General features: G+C 49.2%; 1 protein-coding gene and 2 long non-coding RNA genes across 3 annotated transcripts; 1 reads left to right on the top strand and 2 right to left on the bottom strand.

Moving 5' to 3' along the window:
* Window positions 1-296: 296 nt before the first annotated feature.
* Window positions 297-10,538, bottom strand: LOC135814665 (uncharacterized). The gene is made up of 7 exons (XM_065327826.1): window positions 9,622-10,538; window positions 7,624-8,607; window positions 4,506-7,343; window positions 4,079-4,155; window positions 3,427-3,719; window positions 2,884-3,104; window positions 297-2,496 (listed from the first exon to the last, which is right to left on the bottom strand). The coding sequence occupies exons 1-7, from the start codon at window positions 10,126-10,128 to the stop codon at window positions 694-696; spliced, it is 6,723 nt and encodes a 2,240-aa protein (XP_065183898.1). The 5' UTR covers window positions 10,129-10,538; the 3' UTR covers window positions 297-693.
* LOC135814692 (uncharacterized) lies at window positions 8,623-27,133 on the top strand. Its single transcript, XR_010553206.1, has 4 exons — window positions 8,623-8,709; window positions 16,161-16,394; window positions 16,853-16,922; window positions 27,104-27,133. It is a non-coding gene; the product is annotated as an uncharacterized LOC135814692 (long non-coding RNA).
* LOC135814693 (uncharacterized) lies at window positions 25,722-27,436 on the bottom strand. Its single transcript, XR_010553207.1, has 2 exons — window positions 27,340-27,436; window positions 25,722-26,121 (listed from the first exon to the last, which is right to left on the bottom strand). It is a non-coding gene; the product is annotated as an uncharacterized LOC135814693 (long non-coding RNA).

The raw sequence follows: 27,436 nt of genomic DNA, 5'->3' as shown, positions 1-27,436 counted from the left end.
CACACTGCCTGCCTGCATATGCCAATACTACTATTATTAGAAGGTATGAAACTATCAACAGCTATGGAGCTCGCTGCGATGCGGCTTGGGTTTCTACTTACTTCAGTAGATAGATATTTCCTACACAGGTATTCCAGGTATTCAACGGTGCAACATCGGGGGCACTTCAAACTTTTTTGAATACCCCTGCCCCAGTTCACCCCCAATACATGTGAAGTGCACTCCCGTCCACCAAGTTCACCAATTACTTGAAGCACACAAATACCAAAATCAATTCATATTCCAAGTCGTTCTACACTTTAGTTTATGATTTTGCCATAAACAAGTGCGCGTATATGGTGCACCGGTGATACATGTACATGTATGATTCTAATATTAATATTATAAAGTGAAAACGGGAGTCTCAAAACCTCATACGAGTCTCGCAATACGTTGTGGGAAATATGCCAATGACGGCGGCGGCATGAGCAACTAGTCAAGTCGGGTTTACCGTCATAATTCAACATGGACGGCTTATCAAGAAATCAATAATGGACACTGGTGCACCTACATCATACATGTAGTTTGCGCTGTCATAAAGATATCAACAAAAATAATATAAATTGTACCAGCCTGTGATGTGCACTAACTCTCGGCGTCACAAGTTTTGTTCTCGCCGACAGTGATCTTACTCAGTGCCGCAACAGAACTGTTCTATTGTCTCTGGCGACTTCGTGATGGTCCAGCTCTTGTAGCGGGCTCACGTTCCGCATAGTCAAATAACTGTGAAATGTTTGCAAAGTCGTTCCCTAGAGATCTGGGATCGGCTATGTGCCGTGAAGGAGGGCTTGGACACAGGTCTTCCTCTAAACGGCCATCGTGTGTGTCTACTTCGCTCTCAGTGGCGTAATGATATGCTCTGTCCGAACTGACCGGTGTACTTTCCTGCGTGCTACGCTGTATTCTCCGCTGTAAACGTTCCTCCAGGCCGTTGGTCTGTCCAGATACGTGCTGGTGAGGCACGGCCGCATTGTGTGGTGTTCTAGGCCTTGATGTCTGACCTGCAGCTGCTGTGATTGCTGCTAGTGCTGCTGGCAGTGCTGGCTTGCTGGTGGCGGCCTCGATTCCTTGCGGCGCTTGGCGCACTGCTTGCGGAGGTGACCTGTCAGGACTGTCTCTCAAAGAAGACCCCATGGGCGAGTGACGCTTTCCTCGGCGCATGTTGCTGCTCACGCCCGCATCTCTACCCCCACCACCACGGTATTGCTGCTGCTGCTGCTGTTGTCGTGTTGGTGTGTAGGCTAGAGATGGGCTGCTATGGTAGAATTGTGGAGTGCTTCGTCCTGAATCACTTGGGCTCATGCGCCGCGAGCCCTGAGCAGACGGGTGCAGCGATGTGGACGTCGTTGAAGGACCTGATGACTGATATCGGTAAGCCGCCGCAATTCTCTCATTGCGGTTTGCTCTGCTGTTTGGCCGACTCTTTCCTCGCGAATCAGGGCAATCCATATTGAGTTTTGTGGTGCTGGATGTGGTTGAGCTTGGTCTGGTTGACTGTGAACTGTTGGTGTAACTTGCCAAGAAAATGTTGGGATTACTTGGATGATGAATGTGAGGCGTATGGCAGGCTGTTTGATTTCTCGTGGCACATACCGATGTCATGGCTGTGTCTGTTGATGGATACACATCTCTACTACTGCAAGACAATACACTGTTTGGACGGCGGATCTCACGCAACAGTAGGTCAATGTCGAAGGGAAGGTCTCTGATTTCGCCGCCGCCTTCTTCACTGTACGGCAGAACGTCGTCCTCTTTGCTCTTGTAGACTGTAGTGACTTCGTATTCATGATCCTGGATGGCTGGCACTGGCTCCAATTCACGCTGAATGGCTTTCTTGATCTGTGCATCTTCACGCGATCCATGCAAGCACACACACAGGACGATGAGGAAAATGATCAGCACAGCTCCTCCAATCGGTGCACCGATGTAGATGATGTACCACAGGTAGTCCCTGGTCTCTGCTTTCGTGGCTGTGGTTGGCAGTGACATGCAATGCTGATCAGGCGGGCATTGGCATTCGTTCAGCACAGCATTACATTGATAAGGTGCTTGGCACACTGCACTGCAGCCACTACATTGGTCACTTGTCTCTCTATGCAGCCAGCTGATCTGCACCATCTCATTGCCAGCCTCCACTGGGAAATTGATCCTGTTTAGTCGTATGTCTCGAACACATCCGCGGAATGAAGCCACAGTGCCAACTTGAACTGTCAGTGATGGGGTAGTCTCCGGCAAGCCAGCAACAAAGATAGTCTGCTTGTGCACATCCACCCAGGTTCCTTGTTTTGTGCTTAGATATTGGGTGGTAACACGCTTGTCAACAGTCAATGTGACTAGATTAGAATGACGGCTCAATGTTATGCTATGCCAGGCATTATCAGTCAGCTGCAGTGGTGCACTCTTGACCTGCGCTGCTTGTTGTCCACCCAGGGTTGTGATGTATACAACCTGGCCAGCCTGCAGGAAAATCATAAACACAGCATGCAAGATAACGTTAAGCACATTTGACACCACTGCTGTGCAGTCACAAACGGTCAAAGACCTAGTGGACGCAATGCTAAGTAGACTATTCATTGACACGCACATGGGCATACCACCAGACCGTACTCTTGTGTAAAACTGAGGGTCTGCTAGTTGGCAAATTTCAACAATCATGTCCAGCAACAGGTGGTCAGCTTCAATGCTATCATCTCCCGGCTTTGGTGTTACTAAGAGACACAGGCAACATTTCGGGGGGAAATTTTGAAATCCGAAATTCCTCTCATCAGTGAACTCAGCCATTGTTTCCTTACTTACTACTTCAGGCAGAGTCGCCAATAAATACATAACACACTGTGTTCTTACCATCCACAGGAGAGCTTCATATTTGGATGCGTTTCTCTGATCTTGCATATACCACAGCACTTGAGGGCCACCTTCTTCACTGGCCGGCGTATCGCTTGCAGAAGGTCTGATTTGCATCTGAATCACGCTGTTGGGAGATGGCCGGAATGCGCCGCCTGGAGAAAACTGAGTGACGTTGTAACGGATATATCCGGATGGTGCCACGGACACCGCTGGCAATGCTGTGGATAAACAAGTTACAAAAACACCGTGTGAAGTTCATCCACCGTCCGTAGAGGTTACAAAAACATGCGAATATAAATTCATAGGTGATTCATCTTGATGAGTGACACTGGGCCTTCATGCAGATACCTGTGCCAGGTTAATCCAATCTGGTAGTTATCAGTTTGTGCAGTGTGAATAGCAGTGGAACAAGGTTCTAGTACGGTTCCGCTTTTTATACGCTAAATAAATCCGAGTAGCTGAGCAACCTTGATCAAATGAGCCGCCATCAACAATGTCCCGGCACTCAAGGCCCGGCCAGCAATTCGACCATTCTCTTACCTTGCTTGCATTCTCTGCCAGCTGATCCTAGTGGACATGAGCACGTGTAGCCTGATGAGAAACTAACACACTCTGCTCCCAGTGGACATGGATTAGACCGGCAACTATCCGGTGGAATGGCAGAGCAGCCCGCTGATGTGCCAGCGTCCTCCAATGAATCTGCCAAGTCTACCAAGTCACTGTTGATGTAGAGGTTACCCAGACAGCCATTGAAGCCTGAATTGGCTGTTAGCGCAGATCCAGATGTTTGATCTCGTCCCGTCAAGTACACAGGAAGGCCAAGAGTAAGATACCTGGAGGGGAACAGATGTGATACTGCCATGTTAGTGGAATTGCGTTGAAAAGGGAAACAACTGCAACCACTATAAGATTACATGTGTATGCCTCTCACACCTACTGCGGCCGTGCCGACTAGGTCACTAGTCACAGTGTGTTACATTCTACACTAGTACTGTGGACTGATCAGCTTCTCACATGAGACACAAAGATGAAACCATGCTCTCTCTCTCTTTCTCTCTCTCTCTCTCTCTCTCTCTCTCTCTTTCTTTCTCTCTCTCTCTCTCTCTCTCTCTCTCTCTCTCTCCGCACCCAAACACTGCCGGTTTCTTACTAGTATGGCCTATACTATATGTGTAGCATTACTAGTACATACCCAGATGTGCCTGTCACGTATCCTGAATCCACAAGCTGTGGTGTTGCAGATCCACTGTCCAGCATGAGCTGTGCATACTGCATGATGAAGACAAATGATCACATGACACACAAACACATTAGAAGTGGATGCCAGCTCGCCCAGGAACAAAGTGCAACAAGCAGATTTCTACCTGGGGAAACTTTCCGACCACCTACAACAACAGAGCAGTTCACTTCATGAATTACTAGAAATCTGAACACACTCGACACGATCATCATTATAGCAGTACCATTGCACGTACTTTGAATGCTGTGTACACACTTAAAACGTTATTACATGCAAGTAGACATGCCAGTGGACATGCAACCTCACATACGTGCACTGAGCACAACAGGCAAACAGCACTGCAAAGCACCCTAAGCTCATATTTGCATTCTGCACTGACCTGCGAGTTGTGATAGAGAGTGACGTTGTGCCACTGAGCATCAGCAACCAGGCCTGTGACTGACAGTCGCACTGCGTGATATTGATCAAACTGTACCGTGGCCTGCAGGCGCCCGGATTCGATCTCAATGGCAACAAAGCTGTGCCCTGCTGCTGCTGCAGACATCGTATCCTGTCCGTGTAGCTGTGTGTTGAAGTACAGCAAGCCGTTCTGGGTAGTGGTTCTAAAGTGGAATGCTATCTGATCTCTAGCACCTAGCTGCCTGGCTGGCAATGCTCGGAATCCTGTGCCAATGCTTGAGATGGTTGTGAGCTGGCAGTTTCTTCCTTGATACTGTGCTGGGCACATACACCAGTAGCCTAAGCCGTTGGGATTCGTGCTACACGTTCCGCCGTTCTTACAGGGCAGTGTGGCACAGGTCGGCGTCAGCTCACAGTTGTCACCGCTGTTGTGTGCCGAGCACACACATCTGTACCCCAGAGCAGCGCTGACATCCTCTACGCACGATGCACCGTTCACGCACAGTCCCGGCCGACACGCGTAATGTGCTTGTGTGCAGTCCTCGCCAGTGGTACCTGCCGGGCATGGCAGTGTGCAGTGGTAGCCATGGAGACCGACGGCACACTTGCACACATAGCCATTGACAGCATCATAACACGTGGAGTAGTTTGAACATGGGTTACTTTGACATTCGTCAATGTTCACTGAGCACAGAGTGCCTGTGAATCCAGCCGCACAAATGCAAGTGAACCCCGACCCTGCTGAGGTGGCAAGTGGCTGACATGTTGCACCGTGTTGACACGGGTTGCCGTCGCATGGTGACTGGCTGGCTGGTGAACTGGCCGCACTCGCACACATTGGACCCTGGTGTAGTGCAGAGCACTTACAGCTAGTGGCTGTGGAGCTCTGTGTACAGTTTGCGGCATTGGCGCACGGCACAGTGTGCATGTTGCACAGGTTCGGGAATGTAGAGTACTGGCAGGCAGTGCCGTAGAAGAGATCTCTGCATTTGCACGTGTAGCCTTGGGCTGTGCGTACGCACTGCCCCTCATTCTGACATGGACTGCTGCGGCATGAATCCAGCTGTTGTTCACACGTACTGCCATGGAAGCCTGGCAAACAGTCACATACGTATCCAGCCGTTGCCGAGGTGCTGTCATAGCATGCAGCACTATTGCGGCACGGCTGTGAGCTGCATGCACTGATGGGCCACGTGCACTGTTCTCCGGTGAAACCAGCCGCACAGAGGCACGTGTACGGTGCTGCACTACCACTGCCTGGCACACATGTAGAGCCGTGATAACATGGATTAGAAGAACACGCATTGTCAAGCACCAATGTCGCTGTCTGGCACTGTTGGCCTTGAAACCCGATCAGGCATGAGCATGTGTATGCTCCTCGGCCGGAGGTGCACCGCGCTCCGTTTTGACATGGCTTGGCCGTGCACGGGTCTTGAACTGCAGTGAGCGTACTCTGACCGCAGGCGGTGCCATGATAAAACTCTGGACATACGCACTGCTGTGCTGTGGAGAACTGTGTGTTGACGTGGCACGAACCATTGTTGAGACACGGGCAGGTGGCCATGCTGCTTAGCTTCACGGTGTTATTTGAAGCGGTGCTGCCGTCAGCTGTACTCTCTGTACTACCCATGCAGAGATAGTCCAATGTGTTAGCTGGTGACAGCGTACATGTGGTGCCACTAGGGCATGGCTGGGAGTAGCAGGCATCAACACTGAGCTCACAATGCTGGCCAGTAGTGCCCGGCATGCAGATACACTTGTAACCGTGCTTTATTGGGACGGAGAAAAACACTTCCGATGGAGAAACTGTCGATGTTTCAGCGCTGGTCACGGTAGAGACTGGCTCACATGTGGCGTAGTTCTTGCACGGTGCAGTGCTACATTGGTCAACGGGTAGATTAGTCAGTGAGGTGCCCAGCTGCTGCTCTATGGTGCTGCGATTGCGACTAATGCTCAGCACCAGTTGCTGTTGGCTTAGGAAGCTGCTGTGATGGCCGGCGCTAACAGCTACCGTGATGTCTGTATGCCCCGTTACCCGCGCTGATTGCTGTATTGCCAATAGGTAGATGTCATTGTAGAGAGCACCTGTAGCTTGCTGCACTGCACTGACAAAGCCATTGATGTGAAACTTCTGGAGCAATGTGTTTGCATTGCCTGCAACACTGAAAGTCAGGCTGTTAGCCACCGCTGCCGCAGGGACCGAAACGACATGTAATTGTAGAGTGCTGTTGACCGGTGGCTGCGTACCATCACTAACGCTCACTGTGGAATGGATGGTGCCTGCAGAGGGATTGCTCTGCATAAGACTGACCTCGCATGCCGGACTCACAGCCAGAATGGTTGGATTGTTGTTGGTGAGTGTTGTGCATTTGAAAGCATGCACGCTGTCAGCATCGATGACATTGACAGTGCCCAGGGGCCCTGCTTTCAGGGACTGGTTGAATGTGTTCACAATGAAAGTCCTGTGGCCGCCGGTCCAGCTCGGGCTATCATTGATGTCGTCCACGGTTACTGTAACCGTGGTGACATTGCTGACATTGCCGTACTGTGCCATGACTGTAAGCCGGTATGTTGGCGTCTTCTCGCGGTCAAAATTGGCCGCCGCGCCTAGGACACCGGTGCTCCTGTCCATGCTGAACATGTTGTTATCATTGCCACTGGTCAGTGTATAGGCAACACCGTGCAGCGCAGACAGTGCTCTATTCACAGTGTACACCTGTAGAAGGCTGGGCACAGCACTGCTATGCTCGGCCACTCTAGCTGTATAGTAGCCTGGAATGAACACCAGCTGATCATTGGAACTTTCCAGCACGGTGATCTACAAAGGGAGAATAAAGCCACAAACAAACAACATAAATAGTTTGCAGGGCAGCTAACAAAGCAGGAGTACATGGACCCCAATATACCGCCCCAACACTACCCTGGAATATTTATCAGGAGAGCCAACGGTTTTTAAATATGCGATGTTGATCCTGGAAGTGAACAATTTTAGTTTAGTGCTGGCAAAGATTTCACCCACCCGGCCCTGGTTAAGTCCTGTGACATTACTTGCATGCCCCTGCTAACACTGCACCGTAACACTCCTATTCGTGTCTTACCTGCAAACGTGCCATGGTGGACTTGGTAGTGACCGAGCTGCTGCTGTCTGTTGCTGTTACCGTCAGCTCGTATCGTTGATTATGGCCGCTGGTAAACTGTGCTGTTGTCAGAACAGCACCGTCTTGTGCAATCTCAAAATGGTCTAAGTAGTTACCAGCAGTGATGGAATAGACAATGGTAGCAGACTGGTCATCATCCGTAGCCGTCACTGTTACAATCCTCTTGCCAGCCATTTGAATGTTGTTGCCAAGGGTGAGTGTTGCTTGGTAGTGAGTCATTCCCATCGGATATACAAACCGGGGTGCATATTCATTGGAATCTCGGATGTAGACGATCACGCTTGTCATGGCGCTCTGCGATGAACCTACTTGCAGGATGATAGCAATGGCTAGGCTGTACTGCTGTCTTGCCTCAAAGTCCAGTGGTTTTGCTAGGTACAAAGCTCCGGTTGCGTTGATGACAAACTGTCCAGTGCTATCCCCAGCTGTGATGCGATACTGCAGTGGTGACGATGACACTGCGTAGATCTGCGTGACAAATGTGCCGGGCTGTGCGTTCTCAGCAATACTGGCTGTGATCAATGGTGCCAGGGAGACACCAATGTTGCCCTGTGGGAGCAGTAGAGGTGTGGAGCTTCTCCGCACTATGTGATGATGCTGGTGTTGCTGTTGCGCGTGCGGATCATTACTTAGATATATCACACCCACACTATGGATATCGCCTTCTGGCGAGCCAGCTCTCACACCTCTACCATCGGCGCTGGGTGTAACGCCCAGTAGTGGCTTGTTCTCAGGCAATGCAGGGACTTGATAGTCTCTGAGGCAGTCGCTCAGGATCACTTCCTTGCTTTCTTCAGGAGTAAGCTGTATCAGCTCATCTGTCGAGCAGATAGTGTTCTCCACTAGTTTTCGGCATTGCCTGGCAAGAGAGTTGATGATGGTGCCACTGTGTTCACAATCAATGTCGTATTTGTCGATGGTGGTCTGTAGAGCATGCAAGCCATACACAGAGGATGTTTTTGTTAGCCAGTGGGAGAGCAGCAGACATCTCGGACAGATACAACCTTCACTTGAACACTGTATGAGGTGAGTGTGTGTATGCGTGTGTGTGTGTGTGTGTGTGTGTGTGTGTGTGTGTGTGTGTGTGTGTGTGTGTGTGTGTGTGTGTGTGTGTGTGTGTGTGTGTGTGTGTGTGTGCACCATTCTCGCATCCAATGGTCCAATGGTCCAATGGTGTGTGTGTGTGTGTGTATGTGTGTGTGTGTGTGTGTGTGTGTGTGTGTGTGTGTGTGTGTGTGTGTGTGTGTGTGTGTATGTGTGTGTGTGTGTGTGTGTGTGTGTGTGTGTGTGTGTGTGTGTGTGTGTGTGTGTGTGTGTGTGTGTGTGTGTGTGTGTGTGTGTGTGTGTGTGTGTGTGTGTGTGTGTGTGTGTGTGTGTGTGTGTGTGTGTGTGTGTGCACGTGCCCGTACATATGAATAGAGTAGAGTAGAGTAGAGTGTACGGTACAAGTAATTTGAAGTTTGACGGTATTCAACAAGCACATTGTATTCCTTAGAGGCTGGTTGTTGGTGCCTTTTATTTGGTTGCAGAAAACATACATGACATTGTTTTGTTGTCGCCTCCTATGTAGCAGAACATCGAAACAAGGTCTTGGAAACATGTAGTTGTGAGCTACAATTTGAGTCTGATGAGGATGCTGAACGGTCTCTGCTGGGATGGCGGCTACACCTTAGCTCAGTGGTTAGAGCATCGCTGGCCTCAAGCTAAGGTCCCTGGTTCGAATCCTGGTGGTGACAGTCAATTTTTTCTTCAGACTTTTTTCTCGTTTGTGTCTTTCCCTCAAACCAGTGAAAAACATGTACGAGTACTGTACTTGGAAATAGTGAATCACTAGCACTGAGTCCAGTGTGTCCTTGTGCCTTGTTGTAATTATTTCCTGCCGTGTGTACAATTCCAATCGAATACTTGTATCCCTAGCACTTCCAACAATCTTCTTACCGTTTCAGAGCTGCTACAGAATAAAATTTTCATTCCTCTTCGTCCCGCCCCGGCATTGCCGTTCTGCCTCCATTTTCCTTGTTTGGCGTGCTGCTCAGCTCTCCTCGGTTCCGTGGGAGCATCAACTCCTTTGCTACTCGAGTATGAACTATGCATGCTGTTGGTTCGACCTGTGGCGGTGGCTCGGGGCTCTAATCGGTGTTTCACTTTGCTATGCACGGCGTCCACTGATGATGATAGTGATAAAGATGGTGATGGTCGTACCTCCCTACTGCTGTTGTGTTGGCTGGCACGGACTGGGCTGGCCCAGCAATCGTAACTATCTCCATCGGCGAACAGCCTGCGTGAAAGCTGCAATAGTCTGAGATCTGGAGCAGGACCATTCTCACGACTAGCTTCAGCCAGGTGATAAGGACAAGAGGTCAGTTGCAATAGTACGATGGCGACTAACAGACTAGTTAGTCTAGCGGACTTCATGATCGCCCTTGCCAGCAACACTCCGCTCATTGATAACTGACAGCGACAGAATAGAGTCTACGAACACATCAGGACTTCGCTCCACTACAAACACGGGCAGGAACGATGAGAGACAAGAAGGTCTCCTTCTTTAGAAGAAAGTTAGGTGAAGATCAGACTTCAAAGGTTCTCACATCTTCATTCTTCCATGGCTGATCTCGGTGTTAGGGTGAACAACAAAGCTGCAGTGACGTCGGTCAGCCACCCAGCATCTAGTCTTCATCCCGTAGTCGCCGACAGTGCATGGAGTATTGACCGCGTTTCCTGTAGCAAGCACGGTTGGTCGGATCGAGAAGAGAGGTTGGTGGCAAGAGGATCCGTGTCGTCCTAGGCTGGGTCAATGTGAGCCACTTCACCACGGCTAAGATTTCATCATCGACTACATCACTCGTTCCTAGTGTCCGCTCTACTCTGCAGCTCGGTCCATGTGTTTACTCGATATGGTATTTTATGTAGTGGCGAGGAAGACACTTCACTCATGTCATGCATCGTAGATGCGGCCGTTAGTCGCCACGTTACTCACATGCCCGGCCCATTGATTTTCAACCGACCTTCGGTATACCATGGTATACAGTATAGCTCATGCTATGGTAGTGGATGTGTGTACACGCACAGTAATGGTTCGTCTCGCCGAGTGTTGACTGCTGCTGTCTGTTGTAGTGTAGTGTTGGGCTAGGTAAGGGCAGTAGGCCGGCTGTAGGGGTCAAGGCAAGAGAAGGGAGTACATACCCCGTGCCTGGCCTGGCCCAACCGAGCCCAGACGTTGAGTTTTCGCACCATTCGTACAATAATTCACTGGATGTACCCGACTGCAAGTCTCCAGGCCGTCCAGGGCATTGTCTGTGCCATGTTCATACTCATAGACTAGACGTTTTCAAGAGAGGCACCTGTATGTGCGCTCACCTGCTGAACTCAATGTTGTTTGTGTCGGCCATCGTCGCATCGTCGCATCGAGGCACGATGTGCACTCTTGTCTGGACATGTAAACATCACCAGCACATTCCCGGGACATGTCCTATTGTCTGCGGCTGCACATGTGATTATTTTAGTAGTGCTATGTTGATAAGCGCGTGCAGTCCGTGTCGGGACGGCTGAGTGGCACTGGCAGGAGACCAGACCTCCAAGCTCAGCCTCTGACTCTGACTCTGACACTATACTAGTGATAGAAGACCGAAAACCGAGCACTCCGCCCGTCGAGAATGACATGCTGTCTGCATGTAGTGTGGCCAACGAGACGTGATCGCTGGCAGCCCAGGTCCCTGCTGCCGAGTGCTGGCATAACCATGATAACGTAACGTCGTTATCACTGCAGGAATGCAGGAATGCTACATCATGATTGTACAGTCCCCGACTTCATGCTGCGGGATCATAGAGTTGTCTGGGACCTGTGACTCTGAAGTGCCGCGGTGCCAGTGCCAGTGGCAGTGGGTGAGACAGAGGCGCCTGGACATAGGAGTGGGAAAAGGCGTTCATAACTCCCTAGGCCAGGGCGTTGCCGTTGGTCAACTCGTTACGAGGCAACCTTGTGCTCAGGTCTCAGGAGTGAATGGGAAATATCCTAACAGCAAAGTAGACTACTGTACAACATAGCACAATACCTGGTATCTGCGTTTTCGTCGTGTGTCATTCGTTACAAATCGTGCAACGATTTAACCACATGTGTTTCTGCGGTAGAGTTTAACTGAATCGGTGGTCGTCTACCGATGGCAGCAGCCTACTGGTGATCCCTTGCTCTGACAACCAATGTCATGATTTCCAGACAGCGGATACTATATGTGAGGTTTGCTGACCACAATCCGTAAACATACTCGTAGAACTACGAGTCGTAGTCAACACAGAATTATGTCTACCGCCTGCTGCTGCTGTTATTGCGTCAGTTGCTGACGCTGCATCTGCTTGTGTTCGTACTCCATGGTACTGCGGGAAACGGGGGTTACAATGGCCAGATCCTGTTTTAGCTTGTGAGATCCGAGTTGCTAGAAGACTCTGAGCACTGTGAGCAGGGACTGGCACGCCCACAGCTAGGGTCCAGCGGATAATGCCGGCATTATACGACTATTAGAGCATTATGGAGCATTGGAAAGGAACAAAACGAGCATTATGTAAGGTTTGAGGGGCATAACGAGTTTCATAGTGGATAATATCGGGAAATCCCAGGTTTTCGGCAACAATCGGCTACAATCATGATCATGAGATATTGTCTGATGATTGGTTTTTGCCATGAAACTTCTCAGTAACAACGAAACAGCCCTATTTTACTCCTTTTGTGTACCTCTTGCGTACTACGCTCCGCCCATTCCGGGCATTTGAGCACTAATATGCATTGTACCGGCGCATGACTTTGACATACATGCCATCTCTCCTGAGAAATATTCAGCCAAATATCAAAACATACGACATTATTTCGTTCGCTAATAACCGTTACCCGTCGTCTCACGTGGCTTCAGAATATGTTACGAGAGATAGGAGAGTCTCCAGCAGGCAGCGCATCCATCGTCAGGAAGTGGAAAGAGCAAACGGCATGGTCCTTGGTTGAGGTAAATGCTGAACGTTTGATTTGTCCCAACCAAGATTTCAGCACATGGTTCGTCACGATTTTCGCTTGCCAGCTAACGTCTCCGCACTCCAGCTTTCTTCTGTCGGTGTCACGTGCCAGTACACAACGGAGAGGACTACTAATAAACACTAAAACAGTTCACGGCACTAACAGCATTGAACACAGCCCTTCTTTCACTTCGTGAATACAATAAGACAACTGAAAATGACACAATTCTGCAGTGATCGACCTTCTCTCTCACGAAGCTAAGCAGAACGTGCGTCATCACCTGTAGTCGCCATGGAAACGCAATCAGAAAATCGGCGATATAGCAAGTTTGCAGGCGAGAGATATGCCATCGGAACCGATATGAAATTGTCTTCCATCTGAGCCCCTATTGAAAAATCGATGCACTTCCCCTTTAATATTGCTACATAAAAAAGTTATGATTGTAGCGATGTGGTCAGTTAAATGTATACATGTACAAGCCATTTGTGAAGCATGCCCAACCGAGGCCGAGGCAGTTCAAGACACAAATCCGGAGAAATTGTTTACGCGGTTTCTTTTACTTTAGAATAATGGAGAGCTATGGAGTGAACATACGCGAAGTGAATATCAAACAGACGAAGAAGAGTTTTCTCGTTGTGCCAGAGGCTCTCGCGATAGCATCTCTAGCGATACTGAAGTAGACACTGATGCATTGGACCAGGATGAAGGAGCGGCTATAAACTAGGGCTGAGTCGGGTAGCATTTTCTTCGGGTATCGGGTCCGGGTAGTTTTCCACGGGTAGCACGGGTACCCGATCGGGTAATGTTTCCATGGTAAGACCACAATGCACACCGGCCGGCCCCTTCACTTACATGTTACACACTGGGTAGACATGCGTGAGTTATTTGTACACGTGCACTGACTGTAGTGTAGACCTCTCTCTGTCTACTCTTTCTACATGATGTCATCTGCGACTTCGGGTTTTCGGGTACGATTCTGTACCCGACTACCCGAGGTCCTCACGGGTAGCACGGGTACCCGACTACCCGTGCACACCAAAGAGGTCGTTCCAAAAGAACTGCCTTTGCCGAGTCCAGCTCAGGCGGCTCGAAAAGAACTAGAATTTCTCATGGACTCTGTACCAAGTCGATTGCTCAGCAGCGATTGTCTTACTTTCCTGATGAAGCACGTACAGTTAGTTGTGGACGGTTGTAATGCCAGGCCTACAGTCAAATGCTTTCAGAAAGGAAGAGTATTGTGGCAAGCCATACGTCTACACACCATCTCAAGGAGAAGATGAGAGCACAAGCAAAGGATGTAGAGTGGCAAAATAACTTCTGACCACGTGTTTTCAGGATTTCCTCAAATGGGAGCGCTCTCCATCTGAGGTCGGATCTCAGGAGCTGGCCTCACGTCTGGTGTTTCAGATGAAGACCTTATTCACAGAGTGGATGCAGTGACAGCTTGTCTGCAGGCAGGAATACTATTTGCCAAGATTAACCTCATCCCAACAATGAATGACTACCTGCAATAATGGTTTCATCTCTCACTACATAGGGGAAAGATTTGATACAACGACTATTCTGCCACAACCCTGCATCAAAGTTGGAATGGAGAGCAGTCTATGGAGAAGCGATCATGTCTTATCGTGCTAAGAAGTGGTGGAGCTCGTGAGAGATAAGGTGGCAGCTTCAGAGGCAGATTGACGATATGTATAATTTCCTGGAAGTTTGACAATGTGCTGACTTTCTTCCATTTTTGTCCCAAACCAAGAGCATTATATCCCTTGCTGAAGCATTATAATCAGCATTATAAGGCAGTTTTTGGAGCATTATGGTCAGCATTATACGAACATATTCGGAGCATTATCCGCTGGACCCTAATCTCAGGCAGCAAAATAATAATAATATTATGTACAGTCAGTACATGTACTGCTCAATGAAAACCCTCGACGGTGGGTCAATCACTGGGATTTTCCGCACTAGAAGTCTGGAACAAGGCTCAAAGCCTACAAAGGTGACTCAGTGGATCGGATTTCATTGAGCAGCACTGTACATTGTAGTCGATGATTATGTGCCTGGTGTTTAGAAACTTGGGGGGAGTGTGGGGGTAGAACTGTGCCTGCTAGTATCGGTGCCTTTCCTTCTTTGAAAAGCAATGCAGACTCCGGCTATTCGGTGACCAACTAACTTGGAAACTGGTAACTGATCCCGGCCCCTTTCTCCCCATGTATCCGTCGATGTTTTGTGTACAATCATCAGATTCTACACTACAGCCTGGTCTACAGTAGGGACTAGTAGTACAATGTAGTAGGGTTGCACAGAGACAGTGCTGCTACACATGATGTACTGTAGTTACCGCAGTGTGGTTGTCTGCCGTGACGCACGTCCAACGTTTCTGATTGGAAAGACATTTTCGAAGATTTCTAGTATTCTAAATCACTTTGTGACTTTCCAACTAAAATAATTATAAACCAGACACTTCGGACGGCACGGCACACAACAACCACATGTGTACACTACAATGTATTGTAGTACACACTATCGCCCATGGACGAGGTGGCGGGAGTCACGCGGTATCACTAAGCAGCTAGCTGCTCGGCACAATGTTGCCCTGGGAGAATCGAAACCACGGAGTTTGACGCACGTTGAATCCACGCTTGCCTGTTCTGTACAGTAATGCAGTCATGTACAATGTAGTTAGGCAGACTGTCCTCACTCTAAGTCTTGGTTAGCAGTGTTCGACTGTGGATGCCTTCACTTCTTCAGATAGCAGGGTAGAATCTAAGGATATGCACAGGCAAAGCGATGACTACAAAGTACAATCAGCCTGTAGTATTACTATTAGTTTACTATTACTGTATTTCCTCAGTGAACTAACTTCACTGGAACAAAGTGAACATGGCGCTCAACGTGGTAGAGCATGTAAAACAAAATTGTCATTTTGGTTTCTCATGGGTGATCCTAGGCTATCACTAGTACGAGGAGGTTGCAGTGCCAGTAGGACTAACAATTAGGCTACAATTGTAAGAGAATAGCAGCTGGTCATAGTAATGGAAGTACAGTACATGATACTGTTTTTCTTGTAGTGTTGGCTTACTGTGCCTGGCTAATTTGTAGTTACACAATAGAGTAGCATTCCATAGGACTTAAAAACTGTTTCCATGCGTCGAAGAGAAAGTAATGGAAGCTGTGGAGGTGACCATGGTTGACCCTGGCCTGGGCGAGTGACCGGTCGCGCATCATCCACTTCGCTTCCGTTGCCAGCCGCCTTCATTTCTGGTACAGCTCCAACAACGAGGTCTACCGCCGGTGATCCTGCCTGCTATTTGCAACACAACGGCCTGTAGCTAACCGTTTGTAGACCTATTCGGGCTTCTTGTGTTTGTTTGGGAAGCATAGTCTGTCAGTTGCACCTGTTTGTTGGGTGATCGTAATCATAGTAATGTGCGGGTGTATCCTAACGGAAGCGGATCTGTCCCGCTGTGGCTACATGCAGCGACCCATTTTCGTGTCGTCTGGAGATTGGACGGTGACCAGTGACTGCGCATCTTTCGATTCTTTACAAGGCCACCTGCTTTTGCGTGAGCTCATAAGGGCAAATCTGTTGGATGGCAATGACACTCGTCTGCACTAGTATAGTGGCCGTGGGATGCAAAGGACGACCGTTTCATCCGGTGTAAAGATGGTGCGGACATAATCAAAAGTTTACAAACGTGGAACTTTGCCACAGGTGAGAATCGTGTACATGATTGTATTTACTTTATAACTACAAATTTTCGTTTGGAATTGACTTTCGCTATATTCGTTAGGGGGCACGAAATAACTAAAGTTTGTACCAAACTAAAGTTTTTTTTTCTGAACGTTCAGGGTGACAGACCTCCACCAAAAACGAATTTAGTACGTACACTGTATAACAAGCCTGCTGGTGGAGTGATGTAACGAAAGATTTCGTGAACGAAAATTTGTACTTATTCAATAGTTGGATGTGTTCCACGGGCTTGTATGCATGAGCTCGGGTTTAGTGTTTCATCAAAGGAAAGTTTGTGATTGCGAACCGAAGTGCACATCTGGGTCGTTTGGAGTTTGTTTCGTACAATACCAGAAAATAGGGCACTTGAAGAGAGAACTGTTACTTGGCAGTGGGTCATTGAAACAATGTGACATTAATTTTTTGATTTCTAACCTCAGATCTACCTTTCTTGCAGTGGCTGTCTAGCCCGCGGGGAAATCACAACAGTATTCTTGCACTGCTGGCAATGTAAGTCTTACCATGGCTAGCATTTTCCCAAAGATGGCAACATACTCGCAACTTATGCTTTTCGCAACCATGCCAAAACAAGTGAAAGTTGCTGAAATCTCATCCAAATTTTCAGAAAAACTCAGCGGCGGCTAAAAAGTTGCTAATATCGCAACTCAAAACAAGTGAGTTCTTGTGCATAATGGCTAGTATATGAGTACAAGAATGCTCCAGCTATTATCTGGTCCTTTCTTTGCCTTCTCCAGGGCAGCAATGGCTGCCTGAACCCAGGATAATGCATAATGATGCCGAAAACAACCAATAAAGGAGCGGAAATGGAAAGTACTGTGGCGCAGCACAACTGCTTGGGTAAAGTCATGCGTACTTTGAAGTGCATATCAATACATATGTTCACAGCGGAAAATGAACAGACTTGGAATGAGTCATTGTCTTTTTTTTTAGTGTTGAACCTTCGAGCAGCAATCATGACATGGCGGCATGCTCAGTGTTGCCACATACATGTACATGTACTTCGATGTCATAATGATTTGATGCAATGTTTCAGTGTTTCTTGTAGAAGCGGAGCATCAGGGACACTTCAATGGTCTCCTCCAGGGAGCTTCTCTGCACACAGTTGCAGAAAAGGTGCGAAGTAGTTTGTGAAAATGAAGAAAGTTGCGAAAGCTGTGATTTCTTCCAAAACAACAAAAAGTTACGAAAAAGTGGCGAGCATCTTTGGGAAATGGCTAACCATGGCACAACTGATGCATGGGTGTCGGAGTCGGACCAATATTCTGCCCCCCCCCCCCCCCCCCCCCATCCCCTTCCCCTCCCTGTTGTGTATCGGTAGAAAGACTTTTCATGGCTCTTTTTGTTGTGGTCCTTTCGTTTATTTTGGTTTGTTTTGCGTTCTGCTTTGACTTGTTTTGGTTGCATGTATAGTTTGTACATGATCCAAGTAACGGTTACGTCATTGTCATACGTTGTGTTTTGTTGCGCGCATGCTCGTATGCTGCCATAAATGTTAGTCTTTCTCTTCAGTTTTCAGTTTACCTCGTCGTGTCCGGTCTTCTTGTCTGTCCGTCTCCGTCTTGTCAAGAAATTATGTAGAACTCCCAGATCAGTTTCGTTGTTGTGTGTGGCGGGTCGGATGGGCAGGGAGGCTGGGCCCCTGACGCCTGGACAACATGTGCGAGTGCACGAAATTTGGCGACCACGCCAGGATTGTCAGGGAGACGAGGAACTGGCAGGAACTCCGGTGCGAAGGAAAACGCATCGAGAACAAATCACCAAAACGACGTCGTCTGAGCTGAAGGCGCTGAGCGAGGAAACGTCTGCGAGGAGTGGCTGGCTCGTCGGAGCTGAATGCGCTGAGGGCAGATGAAATGGATGAACATCTGCGAGGAGTGGCTGGTCCGCCGGAGTTGAATGCGCTGAGGGCAGGGACGTCCCGCGAGGTGGCTGGTGAAGACGACGAGGTTGGTACGACGGAAGTCGTTGGAGCTGAATGCGCTGAGGGTAGACGAAGTCGGATAAACGTCTGCGATGAGTGGCTGGTTCCTACGACAAGGACGGTGCGAAGGAAAACGCATCGTGAGCAAATAACCCCATGTGAGTGTGACGCGGAGTTTAGAAGGTGCTCCTGCTGTGATTTGTTGACTAGTTTGATTCGATTTGTTTTGAGTGGTTTGGTTTGCTCGATTTGTTTGGTAGTTCGAGTTTGGTAGTTCGGTTTGCTCGAGTTGTTGATTAGTTTGTTTTGCTCGAGTTGTTTGTTAGTTCGAGTTTGGTAGTTCGGTTTGCTCGATTTGTTTGAGTTTGATTTGTTTGTCCCTGGTCGGATGTTGACTTTCGTTGTAGTTTTGTTGGCGTGTCGATCGTTTATTTGTTTATTTGTTGCCTCTTGTAGTTAGTTTGATTAGTACGCTTGCGGCGTATACTCGTAGGGCACAGTGTTCGCAGTCCTCGTAGAACCCTGAAAAGGTCTTTGGTGGGGAATATGTTGTGTATCGGTAGAAAGACTTTTCATGGCTCTTTTTGTTGTGGTCCTTTCGTTTATTTTGGTTTGTTTTGCGTTCTGCTTTGACTTGTTTTGGTTGCATGTATAGTTTGTACATGATCCAAGTAACGGTTACGTCATTGTCATACGTTGTGTTTTGTTGCGCGCATGCTCGTATGCTGCCATAAATGTTAGTCTTTCTCTTCAGTTTTCAGTTTACCTCGTCGTGTCCGGTCTTCTTGTCTGCCCGTCTCCGTCTTGTCAAGAAATTTGGCGACCACGATGGGACACGAACCCACAATCTTCTGATTCGAAGTCTGGTTGTTGTTGTTCCTTCCGTGATGGACGGATAGTTTTCTTTCTCTCTTGTTTCACCTATATTCATATTTCTTGCAATGTAAAATATCACCCCACTGGTTTGTGTGAGCTGGTAGTCGGTTGGACCAAATTTTGGCGACCACGCCAGGATAGACGCTGTGTTGGTCCCGTGGCGCTGACGGAAAATGGCCACGAAGCTCAAGGAGAAAACCAGCGAGGAAAAAGGATGCAAGACAGAGTCCGCGGGGGAACTGCTATTGGAAGAGCGGTTTCTGAGAGTTGGGCAGGCCCTGGGGTATGAAGGGAAACAACTCGCGCAGTACGTGGACAGTAAAGTGGCAGAGACAAACGATCGAGAGGATCGTGCCAGGGAACGGGAGGCGGTGCGCACGCTGCAGGAGCATACGCAGCGGATGGCCGAACTAGAGGCGCAGACGGAGCGCTCTCGACTGGAGGCTGAGCGCGGACCCACGACGAATAGTGTGAACGCGGAGGAACCGACAACCCCGCCGAGGAACCGGATAAAGTTTCCGAAGTACGATGAGCGAAAAGCAACGGAGATCAAGGAATACCTAAGTCTTTTCGAGGATATTGCTCAGCAAAATCGGTATAGCAGAGACGATTGGCTAATTCACCTGCGTGTAGCGTTCTCTGGGAGCAAGCTGGAAAAGGCGTTCTCGGGATGTGCCTCGTACGACGAAGCGAAGAGGGAAGTGCTGCTGGCGCACGGACTGACCGCGGACAAGGTGTGGCGAGATGCCAAGTCCATTACGCAGCTCGACGAGTCGTTCCATCATTATGTAACAAGAGTAGCAAGGCTGCTCGACTCGTGGATAGAGCTGACGAGCACTGCCAACGCAGAGGCTGAGGACGATGAAGCGCCTGACGTACTTGCAGTATTGGTCAAGCAGCTAGCATTGGATGGATTGCCAGCCGAGATGAAAGCGTTCCTGATTGAACGAAAATGCTTCCACATGGACATGCCCACGTTCCAGGCAACTGGCGTCTCATATCAGGAGGCGCACGGACGGCGGAAGGCAGCTGAGAAACGGCCCGTCGCTCCACCAGTCCAACACAGTGCGCAGTGCCTTGGGGTGTCAGTGGAGCAAGCCAAGAAGGATTTGGCTAAGATGGGAAAAACGTACGATCGCAGAGCATACGTACGCAATGAAAAGCTGTGCTACCTCTGTTTGGGTGGGGGTCACCTGGCAGAGCAGTGTCAGGCCAACACAGGTTGCAGCAAGTGCGATGGCAAGCACCACACGTTGCTGCATGGGAAACCAAAGCCTAAACCCGCCAAGGACCGGGATGAGAGCATCAACACATACAGTTGTACCACATCGGCACCGGTGCATCTCATGACAGCTGTAGCGGAAGTATGCGCCAAGAAGCGGGCACGAGTGAGAGTCTTTCTGGACCCAGGGTCACAGGCCTCATTTATTTCCTCATCGCTAGCGGCAGCCATTTCCCCCAAGTGTGTAGGGACAGACCAGGTCAAGGTAACGGCATTCGGCAATGAGCCCGTGGTCCAGAGAATGGAGCGCCTTGAGGTTGCAGTGACGGGTACCTCGGGTCCTATCAAGGTACACGCCTGGAAAAATGACAACATGAGTATGCGTTTCCCGCCAGTCGCCAAGGCAACGATATGCCAATGGAAAGCGAGCGGCATCAATCTGAGTGACCAACCAGGCGAAGGTACGCCCAACGACGTCCATCTCCTGATTGGTGCAGATCACTGCAACGACATCCTACTGCAAAAACGGGTGGTCAACGGCAACACCGCCTGGGAAACGGAGATCGGCTGGGTACTGTCTGGCCCAACTAAGGACGCCGAACTCGGATGCACGGTGTCAGTTGCCTGCGTCGAAGCGAGGGTAGAACGGTTGTGGCAGCTGGAGGAGCCACCAAGCGTAACGAGCCACCAGCCTGAGTTCCCCATAGAGCAAGTGGGGACGCAGTACCAAGTGGGGCTGTTATGGAGGTCTGACCGCCGACCACCTGAAAATTACACCCAAGCTATGGCAGCAGCTACCAAGCTGATGGATCGGCTGAACGTCAAGGGCAAGAGGCAGCAGTATGACAACGTGCTCATGAGAGAGTACAGCGAGCTAGGAGCTATCGAAAGAGAGCCGAACCCCGAACAGCCCGGCTACTACATGCCACATCATGCCATCTTCAGGGAGCACGCCGCTACGACCAAGACAAGGGTAGTCTTCAACGCATCGGCATCGGCAACTGGGAAGTCATCATTGAATGACCTGTTGAACCCAGGACCATCGCTACTACCCGATCTGGTGGGCCTTCTCCTACGGTTTCGTGAGTATCAGTTTGCACTACAAGCGGACATTAGGAAAGCTTTTTTCATGATAGGCATTAGAGAAGAGGATAGGCCATATTTGCGCTTTGTGTGGCCCGAGCTGGGCGAAAGCGAAATGTGTGTTTGGCGGCTCACGAAATTGCCATTCGGAGCCAACTGCTCCCCCTTCATTCTGAATGCTGTGTTGTTGCACCATTTAGATAGGCTGCTTGCATGCGCTAATGATGCTGATCGTGCTATGCTTGCGCTGTTACGTGATAGTTTTTATGTTGATGATTCAGTAGTTAGTGTGTCTAGTCCTGCCCAAGCCGACCACTTTCGAGAGTGTAGTGTGGTAGCTCTGCAAGGTGCAGGCATGGATCTGAGAAAGTGGCGTGGCAACAACATCGTCGGTGATCCAGAGTCTGGCGGCAAGGTGCTAGGGGTCGAGTGGGACGTCGACGACGATGTGATCGCGGTAGCAGCAGTAGGTGACACTGACACCAAGGAGTCACCGTGGACCCGGCGGCAACTTCTGCACTGCGTAGCATCTGTATTCGACCCGCTTGGTCTAGCTGCACCTGCGGTACTACCAGGGAAGATCCTGTTGCAAGGGTGCTGGAAACTGGGTGGCACCTGGGATCAGCCGCTTCCGAGTGAGATTGCAGCCAAGTGTGCGCAATGGTGGGGAGATGTCTCCAATGTTTCGCTTGTGACGGTGCCACGTTGGATCGGCGGTAAGCCCGACATGCCGGTAACGCTACATGTATTTGCGGATGCGTCAGAGAAGGGTTATGGCTGCTGCATTTACATCGTAGTTGACGGTGTAGCATGTCTGCTGTGTGGGAAGAGCAAGGTGGCACCAGTGTCGGCGCCAACATTGGCTCGCCTGGAGCTGGAAGCTGTGTGCCTCGCCTCCAGGTACCTCTCATTCGTGTGTAAGGAGTTGAGAGTGCAAGCAGAGCGGATTTTCGGTTGGACCGATAGCCTCACGACGCTGCAGTGGATTACGAATCCATCCTACCGTTGGAAGACATTCGTGGCTAATCGAGTGGTAGCTGTACAGCAGACTGCGAAGGAGCTAGATGTGAAATGGAGTCACTGTCCGGGAGTGCAAAACCCGGCTGACCTTGCATCACGCGGTTCTCCCGTGGGTAGTCTTGAAAGTAGTGACTGGCTGAAGGGACCAGCCTGGTTGACGAGTCCAGAAGAATGGCCAGACACGCAAGCCAACACCGACACGAGTGAATCGGTCACGGAAATGCGAGTTGGAGTCGTGACAGCGGAGCCACAGAACCCCTGGTGGGAGCGTTTGTCAAGGTGGACCCGGGTAACCGGAGTTGTTGTTCGCATGTTGCAATGGCGATATCCAACTAAGACGCGGGCGGAGATCCTGCCCAGTGCTGAGGCCAGATTGTACCGACTGATCCAGCAGGAACTGTTCGGACCGGAGTTGGCTGCACTGCAGAATGGCGAGCCGCTCAGCTCAAGTTCCAAGATCGCTAAGTTCGGCCCGTATGTGGATGACAGTGGGGTCCTGAGAGCTGAAGGAAGATTGAGTGAGAGTGAGCTGCCGTACAGCGCTAAGCATCCGGTATTGCTCGGCAAGCACTACTTGACATCGTTGATTCTGGAGCGGGCCCATGCGAAGCAAATGCATGGAGGCGTAGAGACGGTCCTGGCATCACTACGTCAGGAGGTGTTAGTGATTGGTGTTCGGCGCGCCTTACGCGGCATTGGATCTCGGTGCGGAGTCTGCAAGCGTTACAAGGCGGCCGCTGCTACCCAAGTTACACCACCACTGCCGGCGGACCGTGTGAGTCATGTCAAGCCATTCGGACTGACAGGCATTGATTATGCGGGCCCATTGATGGTTCGTAAGGGTGACCGAGTGGAGAAAACATGGATTGCTCTATTTGTTTGCGGAACAACGCGGGCAGTTCATCTAGAGACAGTCGACAGTCTGTCCACGGAGTCATTTCTGCTGGCGTATCGGCGGTTCGTAGCACGCCGGGGTATCCCCATCCGCATCCGTTCGGATAATGCCACTACCTTCAAGTCAGCATCGGAGAAGATCAATGTTGTATGGTTGTTCAATCCTCCAGCGGCTCCATGGCATGGTGGATTCTTCGAGCGTCTGGTTGGAGCTGTGAAGGCACCATTACGCAAGGTGTTGGGCAAGGCGATGCTTGGTCCGCGTGAATTGGATACTGTATTGGCTGAAGTGGAAGCAGTGGTGAACAGCCGTCCGCTCACCCATGTGGCAGACACGGATGATGACTTACCCCTGACGCCTGCAATGATGATCAATGGTGTTTGGCAGGCAGACGAGATCAGCGCCGAACAAGCAGCAGGGCTGACGGCAGAGCAGCTCAACGCAAGACAACGGTATGTTGCTACATTTGGCGACCACGCCAGGATTGTCAGGGAGACGAGGAACTGGCAGGAACTCCGGTGCGAAGGAAAACGCATCGAGAACAAATCACCAAAACGACGTCGTCTGAGCTGAAGGCGCTGAGCGAGGAAACGTCTGCGAGGAGTGGCTGGCTCGTCGGAGCTGAATGCGCTGAGGGCAGATGAAATGGATGAACATCTGCGAGGAGTGGCTGGTCCGCCGGAGTTGAATGCGCTGAGGGCAGGGACGTCCCGCGAGGTGGCTGGTGAAGACGACGAGGTTGGTACGACGGAAGTCGTTGGAGCTGAATGCGCTGAGGGTAGACGAAGTCGGATAAACGTCTGCGATGAGTGGCTGGTTCCTACGACAAGGACGGTGCGAAGGAAAACGCATCGTGAGCAAATAACCCCATGTGAGTGTGACGCGGAGTTTAGAAGGTGCTCCTGCTGTGATTTGTTGACTAGTTTGATTCGATTTGTTTTGAGTGGTTTGGTTTGCTCGATTTGTTTGGTAGTTCGAGTTTGGTAGTTCGGTTTGCTCGAGTTGTTGATTAGTTTGTTTTGCTCGAGTTGTTTGTTAGTTCGAGTTTGGTAGTTCGGTTTGCTCGATTTGTTTGAGTTTGATTTGTTTGTCCCTGGTCGGATGTTGACTTTCGTTGTAGTTTTGTTGGCGTGTCGATCGTTTATTTGTTTATTTGTTGCCTCTTGTAGTTAGTTTGATTAGTACGCTTGCGGCGTATACTCGTAGGGCACAGTGTTCGCAGTCCTCGTAGAACCCTGAAAAGGTCTTTGGTGGGGAATATGTTGTGTATCGGTAGAAAGACTTTTCATGGCTCTTTTTGTTGTGGTCCTTTCGTTTATTTTGGTTTGTTTTGCGTTCTGCTTTGACTTGTTTTGGTTGCATGTATAGTTTGTACATGATCCAAGTAACGGTTACGTCATTGTCATACGTTGTGTTTTGTTGCGCGCATGCTCGTATGCTGCCATAAATGTTAGTCTTTCTCTTCAGTTTTCAGTTTACCTCGTCGTGTCCGGTCTTCTTGTCTGTCCGTCTCCGTCTTGTCAAGAAATTATGTAGAACTCCCAGATCAGTTTCGTTGTTGTGTGTGGCGGGTCGGATGGGCAGGGAGGCTGGGCCCCTGACGCCTGGACAACATGTGCGAGTGCACGAAACTCCCCTTTGCTCCTCAGTCTCCCACCGATTGAAATTTACTGGGCATAGGGTTCATATTACTGTAATATTTTATCATGCAAGGTTGGCAAATGCAATCAGATTTAGTTTGGGTTTTGAAAAATTTCCGGAGTCAAGAACACTTCTTACAAATCTGGACCAATCGAAAAATGGCTTCCGACACCCATGTGATGTAACAGTGATTTGTCTATGTGACCATTTCCAAGTCTTTTTGAAAGTTGAAGTTGACCTGTAGCAGGCTCAGTCTCCATGTGATAGATGAAGAACTGAATCAATGAGAACCGTGTGTGACTTACTACGGGTGCCTGATAGATGCATAGTGCCGAGGGACATAACCAATGTGTAGTGCTACTGAGGCTCGTGGGCTATCCGGGAAAGGTGCACATCAGTATGTAGGGAGGGGGGGGGGCAGGTTGGCAGGTTGCTACAGCAGAAAAGTGTCCATGGGGAGGGAGGGGGACCAGGGTACCAGTAAGAAGAGGAGGGATGGGAATGTGAGCGAGCATGGCCTTTTGCCCATTTTACGCATGCTGTCCCTCGAAGATGCAGTGGATAAAATATTGATATCTCACTCAAATGTTGTCCCATTTGGGTTTCAGGTCATTCCAAACTGCCCAGAAGTGCTGAAAATAATTGCCAGAGATTCTCAGCTTTCTCAGCAAAATTAGATCTAACAGGTTGTGTTGAGATTCAAGAAAAAGTTTCACTTGAGCAATTGCAGTGAGATTTCAAGAGAGATAGAAACGAAGTTTAGCGAGTATATTTTGATTTCAGTTCATTGCCACAGTACAAAATTCAAGAAAGGAAATTCATAAAAGTAAAGACTAAAGAAGAAATCTGATTCCAGGAAAAAACATTATTTTAAAGAGATCAATCTGGACTGCGTTTCTAGGAGTGTTGTACTACATACATAATTATGTGCACCTTTCAGGCCCCAGTCATTCCTTCTTTCCAGTTGGCTTATGCGAAGGCTAGCCAAGCTTGTATTGCGATGCCAAAGCCAAAGCTGTTTTCCTTCTTCCTGGAACGAGACATAAAAATAAAAGATGTGCCGAGGTTTTATGCAATAGCAAACTTCAAACACCTAAAATACCTGATTTGCACGCCAAGGGAAAATGTGATGTGCTAGTTGCGCCTTTTCTCTCTCTCTGTCTCCCCTTCTGCACACTAGGTGACATAATTCGCATCTTTTTTGGCGCTACACTCTGCGTATATACTGCTCTTGTGTGGCTTCCACGGTATTCATTGCTATTACCTGACGATGGCCAAGTGCCGAAACGTAAAAATAACGGAACTGGTTCGGATGTGATGTGCAGCGCTATGGGAATGGGTGTGTCCACCTGAATTCTTTTCAAAGGGAAAATGATAGCAAAAAAGGCCTCCCAACCTACTAGATCTATGGCCAGACTGACTTCCTTTTAAAATTTCAACCAAATAAAGCAGAACCAGATCTAAGATCTTATTTAGCCTCAGCTTGTTGCATGTTGATTCACTACAACATGCTTTGTGAAATATCCTAAAAAGGCGTTCACTCGATGATGATGCTCCGATTTGTGTTGCTTGGTGACAGGAATAACGTATGTTCACCCGGACTGGACTGCAGTGCAGGCATGAGTTTGCTAAGGATGGACGGGTTCACTAGTGTGGGTGACAATCTAAAAATGATGACATAGTTTCACATTGTGTAATGAGCGATTGAGTGACAAGGCAAACTGGATTTCTCTCATGACTCACAATTGCACAATTAGTAGCTTCAGGGAATAATAATTATATTGAACGATGGCGCCAGCTATGAATAGTGCAATACATAGTGGTTTGTCTAGGAGGAAGTCCGTCTACTACCCTAAGTGTTATTTGTTGTTTCTGCAGGAGGAAGAGGTGCAGGCGAAGAGAATTCTAAAATTCTGGCTTAAAACTGTTTCTGCAGGAGGAAGGAGAAAGTAGCTGGAAAATTCTACTGGAGAAGGAAATCTAAAACTATGTGTTGATTGTTGTTTCTGCAGGAGGAAGGGGTGCAGCCATCAGATAGCCGGCGAAGAGAATTCTAAAATTCTGCCTCATCTTGTTGTTTCTGCATGAGGAAGGAGAAAGAAGCCGGAAATGGCCATCCCAAACCCCGACCACCATCCCCTCCTGGAATGATTACTTTTATAGCCTATCCTGGCTCTGAACTTCACACCTGAAATGATTGTCCTGGAATGATTACTTTTATAGCCTACCCTGGCTCTGAACTTCACACCTGAAATGATTGGTCAACCGGCCTCAGCCAATCAGAGTTCAGGAAGTGTTTATCTTCTTGGCTTGCTGATGGCTGTTGTTTCTGCATTTTCTGCCCG

The sequence above is a fragment of the Sycon ciliatum genome, chromosome 4 (genome assembly GCF_964019385.1).
Source record: "Sycon ciliatum chromosome 4, ocSycCili1.1, whole genome shotgun sequence".
Classification (NCBI taxonomy): Eukaryota; Metazoa; Porifera; class Calcarea; order Leucosolenida; family Sycettidae; genus Sycon; species Sycon ciliatum.
Note: the sequence above shows the minus strand (reverse complement) of the source record. Positions and strands in the feature narration are given on the sequence as shown.